This window comes from Perca fluviatilis, chromosome 17 (genome assembly GCF_010015445.1).
Source record: "Perca fluviatilis chromosome 17, GENO_Pfluv_1.0, whole genome shotgun sequence".
NCBI classification, from domain to species: domain Eukaryota; kingdom Metazoa; phylum Chordata; class Actinopteri; order Perciformes; family Percidae; genus Perca; species Perca fluviatilis.
The window spans coordinates 31,851,233-31,864,745 of record NC_053128.1 but is presented as its reverse complement, the minus strand read 5'-3'; the positions used below and the strand labels follow the sequence as shown (position 1 = coordinate 31,864,745).

Below are 13,513 nucleotides of genomic sequence, written 5' to 3'. Positions count from 1 at the left end.
ACACAAGACTCCTGATAAACTTGAACCTTTGGCCATCACTGGATCCCCTGTAGAAACTGTCAGGAGTTTCAAATATGTCTTTATACAAAGAATCACGTAAACAACAATAGCACGAAAACATCAAGTGTAATTCTCATAAAGATATGAATAAAAAAAACACAAGACAGTATAAACAATAAAACAACAGATTCATTACGTACACAAATAAAGAGGTACATGTAAACATATTAAATCACAATTAGTCAGAGGTTTCAGGGAAAAAAGCTCTACAGTTTCTACAAGTGTAATACTTGATTTGTTGTTTAACAATCTAAGTGACTCGAGTAGAGATTTTAGTTCTATGAGAAAAGGTACAACATTAGGGAAAGGAATGAGAAAATGTCTGCTTGTGATGCTTCACATTACCTTTACCTAAAACTAATGCCATAAAGAAAACTGTCATGTATAGGGCGATGTCAAACTGGAACATATTACCACTGCATGTAACACAGATTACAAGTGAGATCAGTTTTAAAAAGGGAGTTAAATTAGCGATTAGTTCAACAGAAATCATCTTAAAGATAGTTGGGATGTGAATGTGGATCAATGTTGTGTTGTTTACCTAAGTACGGACACTAGTGTACACTGGTACAGTGTCTATTGCTTACTTGTGTCAAATGTTTGTTGAGACAGAAATGAGAATGCATCATAAAACTATATTTTATTGATAATGTGGAATTATTAAAGGTCCAATATGTAATGTATTGTAATAAATCCAAAAATGACCCCAATGTGTCAACAGATATTAAGGAAACAAGCTAAGTTGAAATACTATCTTTTCTGACAACATTACTAATGCCAGTATTTTCTCCTTTTGAAATTTCCTTTCCGTGACAGAATGTCTGTTTGTGTTTTGGCCTGTGTGTTGTTATCAACTGCCCAGTTTGACAGCCAGGCTGGTTTGCTAGATATACAGTACCTGTAAAAACTATAACCCATCGCTCTACAGCTGTAACTTTAGCACAGCCATGAAAGCAGCAAACAAACAAACAGGATCAACGGAGATGGATTTTACCCGACCTAAAAAAGAAACGGCATGTTTCTAACAGTTGTATGACCAGAGACGTAACAAACCTCAGGTAAATATTGGAGATGTATTTGAAAGATGGAGACAGCTTAAAGCCCAAAAGGATGCAGAGTTGGCTAATTTCCTCCTCAACAGGTAGCTAAGCATTAGCTTCAGGCTAATTTATTTTTTCATTATTATAATTTTTTAGGGGGGCTGAGATGAAATGTAGGCATCAAAAAGGGTTTAATATCGTCAATGATCAGAACTCCAGTTTAAGTTTCTGTAAAACATTATAAATTCTAGTGTTACATAACTTTGTGATTTTTCTTCCAGTGCTGGGAAACAACACATACGTTTTCCTCAGGTGTGTTTCTTTCTTTCTTTTTTTTAATAGAGCTTTATTGAAGTTTTACAAAATACAAGTTGTAACTAGACACACAGTAGGCTACATATCATACCAGAAGAAAATAAAAAAATAACAACCTTGACTAATGAACAAACCAATGCTAATGTGCAAAATGAGCTAATAAAGTTGATCGTGTGCATATAGTCCTTCATAAAGTGCTAAAGATCACAAGATCAATATGTTCCAAGTAAGTTTGTGGTCTTATGTCCTCCTGAGTTCAGTGAGCACCTGTTTACACACGTCGTCACTGTTTACAACAGTCTGTTGTAAGACCATACAGCATCTTGTCTTCTATAATGTAAACAAAACAATACATATGATTATTTGCATCAATTCCTCGTGCTTCTCTGATACTACATCATCTATGATACAGTACAGATTTATATGAAAGATCAAAATTTACACCATACACTTTTAATTTGTCCCAGACTTCTTTTGCTCTGTAGCAGTCCATTAAAAGATGCTGTAGAGTGTCATCATCGTTGCAGTGAATCATAGGGCATTTTTGTTGTTGTTACATACAGTGTTTCCTTTAGGATTTTTTTTAGCATTGGGGGCAGGTCTGTCCGAAAAACAACCAAGCCAACCATTATGTCGGCAGGATCATTTAAAAGGCAACCGCGACTACATTGTGCGTCTGCCGTATTTCTGATACCGTGGCGACAGACGTTTTGCCATGGCGGGTTCGCCACTACAAAATCAGCATAGAGGAAACACTGACATAGTAACTCCAAGACACAACAGTTCTCTCCGAAAGCTTCTTATTTATTTTATATATATTATAATTTTTTTTTTTATTCAAAAGCTGGGTTCCTTCATTGTATATTATGTTTATAATTGATATACCCTCCATATTTATAATCATTCTTTTTTTTGAAAATCATTGTACTCGGGAGGCCATTCCAGTCTGTTTGAAGGTTTTCATATTCATACATTAAATTGCCATGAATAAGGTTGTATTCTGGACCTTGTCTGGCTCTGGGTTTACTTTCCATAGCCGATCATAACAGGTTTGCTACAGATTGTGGAATAACTTGTTATGTTACATCCTGTCCCGAGGCTTCGGAGCTTGTGTCGAGAAATCTCTGAAGTTTTCGTGTGAAGTGCTTATCGAGGCTTGCATCGTTTTAGAGAAATTACGTCATCATGACGTCCGAAGCCTCGCTGCCTGTCAATACCACGTGACTGGTTTAGGAAGTGGTTCCAATCTACACTGGTTTTATTACACATCCATGATCTACATGAGCAAATTCACTGCCCTCTCCCCTGTAAACCACTGGTACTTGGTCTAGTTTTATCAAACTAATATTGCCCCATTTTTATATCATGATCCGTGTATCTCCGTGTGTACTTTGTCCACAGCAATCCCACCAATCGGTCCCAAAACGTCCTGGAACATATTCTTTGTAAATCTTTACAATCATTCCCCGAAAGAACCAAGCAAGCCTGCCTTGTTGCACCATCCAAATGTTCTTCACAACATTTTCAGCTAGGTCGCTAGCTCGGTGTATGTTGTTGTTTCCTGAAGAGAACGGAGTTTGAGAACGGTGACACACAGAAAGAGGGACATCCGGAGTGTGAGCCACACGCTGTTGATCCAGACTACATTATGACCAAAGGATTGACTTAAACACATTTGATAGCCACATTCCTCTCAAGGCAATCTATTTATTATACAGTTATGTTATACAATCATTAGTGACAGTATACCACACACAAGACACACTGTGTTGATATGAACGGATTACGTGGAAATTGATCATCATTTTCTAAGCATTTACTTGCGCAAAATATCAGATCATAGGTAATATATCTGCCTGTTTTACACTCTTTGGCCAACCGGTGGTATCGTGAGAAATGAACCACTTTGCTGGAAAGCTTCATGACTTCATGAGGTGTCATCTCGCCATCACTTAGAATAACTACGGAGCACCAAAATGTTCAATATTAAATAGATAAATAGCATGTTATACAATAAAAGATCATATTAATACATTTGACAGTCCATGTCCTTATTTTATAACTACAGGTGAAATAGTCCAAGCAGCAGATGAGGAAGGATGCTGATAAGCTGCAGTAAAGCATTACAACACAGTAACTGGGGGCTAAAAGCAAAACATAATGACATACAGAAACAGTAACATGGTACTCTGTGTGCTCATCGCTCAGCTCCATTCCCCTAACTTTGGACTTTCAAACACAATGTTTCACTTTTAGACAGAAGTGTCCAGAGATTTGATCTTCTTTCTGCTGCCAGCAGAGAGAAAAAGAGACCAAATTCATGTTTATCTTAAACTATATGAACAGGAAAGGATGCTATAAGATGTAAGTTAAAATATTATAGTAGTTCTTTTTTGTTTTTTTACAAACACAGAACAGAAAAATATTTCCACATCTATTACATGAGACAGTAGGAGAGGGACGAGTAAGTCAAAGGTCAAAAACCTTTTGGTACAAGACCTTCATCGGACAAAATCCTCATCCTTAAATCTCTAATCATTTTGCCCGATAAAGGTCTAATACCAAAACATTGCCATTAAATTCATCTTTGTAGTTAGACAGTGTGGGAGAGTTTGCAAGTTTACACACTCAACCATCCGCACACAGGTGCATTAAATACAGCTTTACATTTCCCATATTTAAACATATGCTGCAATAAACTCCTGCACACTGTCAAACTTGCAGGAAATGAATGTAATAGTAGGCAACGTTTTGGTACTAGACCTTCATCTGGCAAAATCCTTCACCTAAAAACTCTGATCATGTTACCTGATGAAGGTTTAGAGTTTCTTTGAGTTACAGCTTTACATTTAAATATCTAATCTCCTCCAGAGTATGTAAAGTATGTGCAAAATATCTCAGCAGAATATTTTCCGGATGACGTGTTTGGATTTTCTGCAGGAAGTCAGACAGCGTGAGGACATTACCGACAGGTTTATCTCATCTGTCTCAGCCATCTGCATATCTGCTGATCATGAAGGGTTTGGTCACGTCCACTCTGCAGCTGCGGCTAACTGATGGAAGGAGTGCGTGTGGACACGTGTTGAGTGTCGAGCAGCGAGGTGGCTGAGAGCCCCGCGGCGCCGCTGTCTTTCCTCGGCTCAGCGAACGGGAACACTTCTCTGGTCAGGCGTGTGACGAGGCACGGCATCTCTTTCTTCCCAGCGAACTTCCCTTTGGCCTGGAAGCTGTAGGCCACCCGGTGGGAGAGGCGGGTCAATAGGCGTCAGCTCCAGGTTACGGTTGCCGTCCTCCTTTAATAAAGTGCAGAACGTCTGGAGGAAGAGGATCCGAGTGGGTGCATGAAACGCCCGTAACCTGAGGGAGAGGAAAAAAAAGAGGAGAAAAGGGAGGATTGAGAGGTGTTTACCGCGGTGGGACAGGAAATTGTTTGTTTTTACCTGGCGTTGGGACAGGAAGTGTGTGTGTTTGTATGTTTGTTTACCTGGGGCGTGGCGTACATCACAGCTGTGTCTACAGGAATAGAGAGATGCTGTGAGAAGTCTCTGCTGTCACCAGCTGAATCCACCTCCACACCGTCATCCAGACCACCTCCCGTTTTTAAAAAAACACGCTCACACACACACACACACACACACACACACACACACACACACACACACACACACACACACACACACACAAACACTCTGTTCATCATCGTATCACTTCAAACCTTTATTTACAGATAGAAATGTCACAAAGCTGTTAAAAAAGCAACAAAAATGTAGTTAAATGTAGAAAAAACCCTCAACATACAAGAGAACATGAGACATATCACAACAACTACAGAAAACAAAAAGTTTGTGTGTGCACGTGCTTGTTTAACTATATTTGTGGGGTCCAAAAACCGTGAGTCCAGTATACTTGTGGGGTTCTGACAGCTTTGTGGGGCCAAAATGCTGGACCCCACAAGTTTAAAAGGCTATTTGAGGGTTAAGACTTGGTTGTAGGATTAGGGATAGAATTAGGTTATGGTTAGGGTAAGGGTTAAGGTTAGGCATTTAGTTGTGATGGTTAAGGTTAGGGTAAGGGTTAAGGTTAGACATTTAGTTGTGATGGTTAAGGTGAGGGTAAGGGTTAAGGTTAGGCATTTAGTTGTGATGGTTAAGGTTAGGGTAAGGGTTAAGGTTAGGCATTTAGTTGTGATGGTTAAGGTTAGGGTAAGGGTTAAGGTTAGGCATTTAGTTGTGATGGTTAAGGTTAGGGTAAGGGTTAAGGTTAGGCATTTAGTTGTGATGGTTAAGGTTAAGGTAAGGGTTAAGGTTAGGCATTTAGTTGTGATGGTTAAGGTGAGGGTAAGGGTTAAGGTTAGGCATTTAGTTGTGATGATTAAGGTTAGGGTAAGGGTTAAGGTTAGACATTTAGTTGTGATGGTTAAGGTGAGGGTAAGGGTTAAGGTTAGGCATTTAGTTGTGATGGTTAAGGTTAGGGTAAGGGTTAAGGTTAGGGTAAGGGGCCAGGGAATGCATTATGTCAGTGATGGGTCCCCACAAAGATAGTGCCACAAACCTGTGTGCATGCGAGTGTGTGTGCGACAGTAAAGACTCGGACCTGTACGAGGAACACTTTGGCCTTCTTCTCCATGTTTTCGTTGTCAAAATATGAAAAGAGACGACACAGTTGGACGGGTTTCCCATCAGCCCCGAACACGCATCCCTCGTCCCCGTGAGACGACAAGACGGCCAGAAAACAGTCCTTCACAGGCCGCCGGCTCTCTGCAGACACACACACACACACACACAGACTTTTATTCTCAAAGGATTCTGACATTTATCTCAAATGTTCAACCTTTTCCTAAAAATATTACAACTTTTTCCTGAAACTTAATACTCAAAATAACTTTTTGTCCTATAAACTTTATTCTTTACATATTATGACATTATGTTCTCTATATATGACACGCACACATGCACACACGCTCAGACAGTTTGCTCTACAGTCCATCAGGTAAATTCTTTGACTTTCATTTTCAGATTTGGATCACGTGACAAGTGATAATGTCAGCGTGTGTGCGTGTACAGTTTGATGTATTAGTGATAAGCAGCTCTGAACTCTCCGTGACCCTTCAGTCTGTTTGATATCTGGGTGTCTCTGCTGACGCTGCACACAGAGAAGCAAACACACAACCTGTCTTCCATTCGGTATTTATGGAATGGACCACCGGAGGAAAACAGGGGAGGGTCATGTGTTTTTATTATTTGTTGAGGGGAGGGTCACCCAACATTTTTTTGTCTAGGGGGATGGGTCACCCAACTTTTGTATTCATGAAAACAGCAAAAAAATTTCCATGTAGCTCTTAGTCTTGGCCCTCCTTCGCTACCAGATGGGTCTGACCCATGAGTTTGCTGGGGGGCACGGGGAGCACTGACCCCCTGGTGGCTGAAACGGGTAATTGTATTGTTTAAAAAATGAGTGGAATAATTACATCTGGCATGACCAGATATTTTATAAATATCTTAAATAACATAAAAAACTAAATTGTGGTAGGTAATACATCAGATTTCATATACTGCTTTAGTAAAAAAACATATTACCTGGCTGACGATGGGAGCAGCAGGACGCAAAAAACAAAAATTACTGTTGCACTAGTCTGGACATTTTGCCGGGCCAACCTTGCAATAAAGGTTTCCTAAAAGCCATGTCTATACATTTAATGTCAGCTAATACTAATTGATTGCGGGTTTTGTGTAGATTTGGACTTTTATACGTTTTATTCCACTTTGTTTAAACGGCGACGTGGAGAGGCCTCGTTCACCTGTTTGGACCTGGCTGGTGAATGTGACGCTCGTATAGGCCTTGCTAGATACACCGTGACTCTGTATGTGGATCTACTGATCACAGTAGATTACTTTCATTTCGTGTCATTGGATTACTGCAAAATACGGATCTTTTTTCTTAACATTTTATGGTGTGATTGCGCTTCGTTTCTGCGTTTGGAACAGTCCCTTACCATGTAAAGACAGACACAATGTCAGCATAGAGCAAACACAGTTCCTGAAAAGAAGTCTGACGTAGAATAATAATGCTGAATGCTACGAAGCTAACAGCGTTAGTTAGTCTGTTTATCTTTACAACACATTTAGAAACTCTGAGCCAGCTGACACAATAAATACAGATTAAACATTAAACAGTATTCCTGCTGTGTGTTACCTAGGCTGTTTAATAAATGTCTTTCTACTCAAAAAGCAATATTACAAAACTTAATTTCAGACATTTTATATACATCTATCAACTAATTTATTTATTTTGTGAACCTAGGACTTTGGTAAACTCATTTCAAGCACAAAAACAATTCATCAACATGAGTAAAGATTTGAAGAATTTCCAAAAGCAAACTTCAACTTTAGGGTCTAATTATCTCTTTACACATTACTCTAGGACAAATGTGGGCTCCAACCTACACAAAGCTGAGTTTGTTCTGAACATTTTAATATCAAACACATAGGGATCAGTTATATGCAAATGCCCTAAAAAGGAGAATTTAAGAAGGAAACTGCCCTTAGACCTCAGAGGGTTTCAATAATCCCCTGCATGTTCTGAATTTGTATCCAGGCATTATTCATGCTGTGTTACCTTTCAAACTTCATCATGTTTTTCTGTTTCTAATTCTGACATCCTTGATGCTGTTGCTGTGTGTTACCTTTCAGAAACAGCTGGTAGATCTCGTCCCCGCTCAGGTCACTGTGGATGTCCACCTTGAAGCCCAGCTTGCTGAGGGTGCGGTGGAGAGTCTTGGTGTCCTTGTCGGCTCCAGGCCTCCTCCCCAGACTCACACCAGGGACAAACTGGGCCACAGACACCAGCACTGCCCGGTTACACTTCCCGCTGTCATCCACCCGGCCTCTCCACCGCTGCATCCTTCTTCTGCTGCTCACTGGGTGAAATATAAAGTCTCCGTGTGTCCGTTTTGTGTGTCTCTGACAGATGTTGTGTCTCTGTGTGTCTCTCTCTGTCTCTGTGTGTCTCTGTGTCTGCAGATCAAACCCTCCCAGCACAGCAGTGAACCTGCTGGCACACCTGTCCGACCGTATATGGACTTCCCTCTGCAGGCTGTTACGTCAAAAGGATAAGGTTATGTCAAAGGATCACATGCGTTTACGTTTCACAGCGTTACGTAACTTCGTCCTTTTCCTTCTGTGCTGGGAAACCACACCACACTGTGCAATCTTTCTGCACGTCTCTCCCAGGTGTGTTTCTCCAGATGACTCAGCGCTCGTCTGCTGAACATAAAAACAGGGTTTTACAGTCATTACCACTTCAGGGAAAGAGTTGTAAATACTGACCATAAAATCAGGGTTTTCACGGTCATGACTAGTTTCAGGGAAGAGGTTCATTTTGGGCAAGAGGAGAGAAATTCTCATCACAGTGTCCAATCACTGACGGTTATCTAACCTTTAATCAGCAGGCTGAAACACTGCTGGACCTGGGTAAAAGTTTGTTTCCTCATGTTTCACATGTTTGACTTTAAACTAATCTGACTCCGAATCTAAATTAAATGTGATTCAGCTGAAACAGGAAGTCTGTTGGATCTTTGATGCTTTTTAAAAGAGTCGACACAATAAAACACCTTTTATGTCTTTATTTTTATACATATTGTAAATTTTTTATTGTTTTAGTTTTGCTGTGTTCCCTTTTTTCATGGTTCAGTATCTTTTATGTGCACAGCAATAACAGAAGTAATTGTTCAGCTCAAACAATGCTCATTAAATAACTAAAACTTTATTTGATTTAAGTTCAATCCTGTAGAGCATTTTGTTAACTTCCTGTTTTAAAATGTAAACTATTCAGTGGAGGTTTTACTAAAGGTTTTGTCCAATCAGAGCTCCAGTTAAAGCTTCTGTAAAACATTATAAATTGTAATCCTTCTTCTCACTTTCTGCACAGAAAGATGGGCGTCTGGCATTATGCAGTGGATGAAGAAGTCATTCAGAGTGAAGCATGGTGATAAATCCTTGGCTGGACGTTATGAGAAGATGTAGAAACACAGGCTGCAGAGAGAAGAACAACAGTCATCGTAAGAAAATGTTCACATTTAACAAGCTGCAATTTAGAGAAGTTTTACTTTTTTTTTAATAAGAAATGACACACTGATTCATTCATTATCAAAGTAGTTGCTGATTAACTTAATAGTTGGCGATTAACTTGATAGTTGACGAGTTGTCAGTTAATCTTTGCAGATCTAGTTTTAGATTCGAAGGTAAATTAAAAATTATCTTTCTGTTTTATAATCACAGAGTATTCCTCTGTGATTAAAAATGTTTTGGGAGGACGCTGAAGTCCAGACACACTAAATACAGGTTTCAGAGTGAGAACATACATAAACCTGTCAAGAGAAGTGGAGTTACCCATCAAGTCACACGGCTGCAGAGACAACAGTCATCGGTAAGTTTCCTCTTCAGGTCTGAGAACCAGGCGTCTCTCAGTTTAGTCAAATCTAATTCAGATGAACTCGTCAAACATTCGCTGAGTTCTGTTACATAATCAGAGCTGTCACTTTCTAACAGGCTGTGATTATATTTAAAACGTCTTCCATGACTCAGACACTGAAAATGTGTTGAGTAATTAATAAGCATAGGCGCCAATTTGTTTTCCTCCGTGGGTGCTCACGGGCGCACGCCCTTTAAAAGAAAAGAATAGTCAAAACATTTTTGCATAACTCGATAATAAAGTTAGGGCTTTCCATAATCAACTCAGGACAGCGCCACTTCTCACAAATACAGATAAGATTGGAGATGAAAAGTTTAACTGACACATAACCGCAATCAACTTTGTGGGAAATTAAGAATCAATGCCACCTGTCTGCACTGGTGGTGGATGTCGATGCACTTGCATCATTAGGTTTTGCTTTTTAAAAAAAAAAATCTGTCCATTTTTGTCTCCATCTGATTACCGAATGCACATGCACGCACTGTATAGTGGGGGGATGGAGGGGGGGGTGTCACAGAAGAGGAGTTTTCATCTGAGAGATGCTGTGATTGGTGAATAGGATATGGAGCAGGGGACTGACGGCGACATAACCAATCACACTATGACAGACGCTCGCACTTAGCACCAACTGCAATGTTTAATTTTAAATTTTAAATCTGTTTCTGCTGTACATTGGTTCAAACTTTCAATATTTTTTCCCTGCTTTATGGGAAAGTCAGGTGCTTATTTTAGAAGAGCCTTATAGTTTTATAAAGTTCCTGTCCAAAAGCTTTAAAAAAAACACAGAAAAAAATCATTGAAAACATTGGAAAAGGTATCAAAAAGCATCAACAAAAGCCTTGAATGTGTCAAAAGCATTTTAAAAAAGCACCGAAATGCAGAAAAAAAGCCTCGAGGAGTGAAGGAACCACAAAATATTCACTTTTAACAATCTGCAATTCAGAGAAGTTTTACTTTTTTAATGAAAATTACTCAAACTGATTAATTGATTTTTAAAATAGTTGATGTTAATAGTTTACGATTTATCGGTTAATCTTTGCAGATCTAGTTTTAGATTCAACGGTAAATAAAAAAATTATCTTTCTGTTTTATAATCACAGAGTATTCCTCTGTGATTAAAAATGTTTTGGGAGGACGCTGAAGCCCAGACACTAATTACACGTTGCAGAGTGAGAACATACATAAACCTGTCAAGAGAAGTGGAGTTACCCATCAAGTCACACAGGCTGCAGAGACAACAGTCATCGGTAAGTTTCTTCTTCAGGTTTGAGAACGGGGCGTCTCTCAGTTTAGTCAAATCTAATTCAGATGAACTTGTCAACCAGTCGATGAGTTCTGTTAGGTAGTCAGAGCTGTCACTTTCTGACGTCCTCACAAACATGTTCAAACTAAATGACTCATGAAGATGCTCAATAAGAAGTGTGTGCAAAGTACTGACAGAGTACTTCATGTCCCAGGGGGTGGAGCCAGACGTTGTAAACATCTGGGGCTCACTCTATATCTATTTCTCTCAAGGACATTTTTATCCCATTTACTGGAGCTATTTGCACTACTTTTCAGATAATAGAATAACTAAACATCTGTACATCATTTGGCAAAAACATGATAATTTCCATAGAAATATCTCATTGTTCTTAAATTGTCTTTATCATTCTGAAACCAGAACACTATAGATTATACACTATTGAAACGCTTTCACTTTTGTATACACTATTAAAATTATTTTAACACACAACTTAAACGCCCGTATACACACTATTGAAATGTTCTCACACACACTATTGAGAAGCTGACACACACTACTAAACACCCTCATATTCACTATTGAAATGCTCCAACACACAATACTTAACCCTTGTGTGGTCCTTCGGGTCCCAGTGACCCGAAGCACAACACAAGGATGATGTACTTCCCTTTACTTTGTTGAGAATTGCTCTCTAAACCCTGTTTCTTGTAAAGTAAGTAAGTAAAGTTTATTTCTAGAACACATTTAAACAGTTTAAGCTGACCAAAATGCTGTACAAACAAGAACTAAGGTGCTGTATTAACCCTTGTTTAGAGAGCAATTCTCAACAAAGTAAACGGAAGTACATAACCCTTGTGTTGTCCTTCGGGTCACTGGGACCCGAAGGACAACACAAGGGTTAAACGCTGTGAACAAGTGATAGAAAACTCTGCTCATTTCTCTGTGACGGAGCAGTTTTAGTGAGGAAAGTTGAAAGGACAGAGACTGACTGACTCTAAACATGAACACTGTACTTTGTGGTGTTTCAGGAGGAAAAGTGCCTCAGTTATACTCTCATATCAGTTTCACATTTTCTCCGTCAGCTTAGTATGAAACCCTGGAATGAAGACAGGAAGAAAATACTTTGTTCATGTTAGTTTATTCATCATGTAAAGCTTCAGTTTGTTCACACATCCCATCAGTAAAGTTTGTTCAAAGACTCTTGTTCAATGATTTCATGAACAGATTGACTTCATCCACACAATCACTTAGTTTGAACCAGAATCTCAGCTATGTAAAAGAGAAGAATGAGTTATTGATTATGATTATAACAACATTTGGTCCGCCAAACAAATAAATGTAAATCTAGATTTCTTTACAAATGTCCACAAAGAGAACAAAGTGTGCAGGATAAAGGAGGTCTGGTGCTTTCTCTCTTCAGAGCCACGCAGTGGAAGAGAAACTAAATACACTTTTAGTTTGATTTGATTTCTGTGTCAAGCCAAACATTTGGCCCGTCCCACATGGGATTACAAGACCCCGCTATTCAACATCTTCCTGTCCCGCAGATACATAACGTGGAGAAATACATGAATAACAAACAACAACTAATATCTACAGATCATCTCGGTAAAGATTTTTTTTAACATATCTTCCTGTTTCAACAATCAAAGATAAAATAAGAGATCTCAACTGAGCACACTGAGAGCTTCTGGGGCTCCCCAAATGGTTTTCTCAATAAACCAAAACATCTCATTACTTCTAAAACATCAATACAAGCAAAAAATACGTTAATCAAATTTACTGAAACATTTAGAAAAGCAAATAAATGTTGAAAAAAGTGACAAAAATGTTGATAAAAGCAAAAAAATACGTGTAAATACATAGACTAAATGGGCCCTACTCGCACCCAGCGCAACTGCCTTTTTACTCCGACGCATGTATCATTCCTATTTTGCACCCGACGCACAGCTGACTTTTCCCTCCACAGACGCTTGTCGGTAAATTAGGGAATGTATTTGCGCTCCCGGGGGTGGTTCAGTGAAAAGAGGAGGTGTGTTCAGGCGTAAACGTTCCCTGGTGCTATTTTGCAGTTTCAGAAAACAATTCTGCCACAGACCAGGAAAAACCTGGTCTAAAGTCAGTGGCGCTAGTCTAAAGTCAGTAGCGTGTTATTCATATGCTATTTTAGGGGCACATGCTTGGCCATAATGTAGTGTATGCACAACGCGCATACACTTTGCTTCTCTCATATACACGGACGCAGTAGTTCCATACATAATTACAAGGAAAAAATAGTACTGCGCTTCAGGTGTTTGGATATGTCAGGAGGCACTTTACAGTACAATCCTCAAAAAGTCGCAGCATTCTTTGTGGCTTGTTATGTTTTACACAACATTTCCAT

At 39.2% G+C, this 13,513-nt stretch overlaps 1 protein-coding gene across 1 annotated transcript; it reads right to left on the bottom strand.

Annotated features, from left to right (window-relative positions):
• Positions 1–5,906: 5,906 nt before the first annotated feature.
• On the bottom strand, positions 5,907–8,766 carry LOC120545076 (caspase-3-like). Its single transcript, XM_039779068.1, has 3 exons — positions 8,741–8,766; positions 8,098–8,507; positions 5,907–6,172 (listed from the first exon to the last, which is right to left on the bottom strand). The coding sequence occupies exons 1-3, from the start codon at positions 8,764–8,766 to the stop codon at positions 5,931–5,933; spliced, it is 678 nt and encodes a 225-aa protein (XP_039635002.1). The 3' UTR covers positions 5,907–5,930.
• Positions 8,767–13,513: the final 4,747 nt, after the last annotated feature.

Coding starts and splice junctions, on each gene's coding strand:
- LOC120545076 (XM_039779068.1), bottom strand. CDS start 8,766: ATGACCGTGAAAACCCTGATTTTATG. Junction 8,508..8,740: donor GTGAAAACCCTGATTTTATG/GTCAGTATTTAC, acceptor TTGACGTAACAG/CCTGCAGAGGGAAGTCCATA. Junction 6,173..8,097: donor CTACCAGCTGTTTCTGAAAG/GTAACACACAGC, acceptor GTGTGTCTGCAG/AGAGCCGGCGGCCTGTGAAG.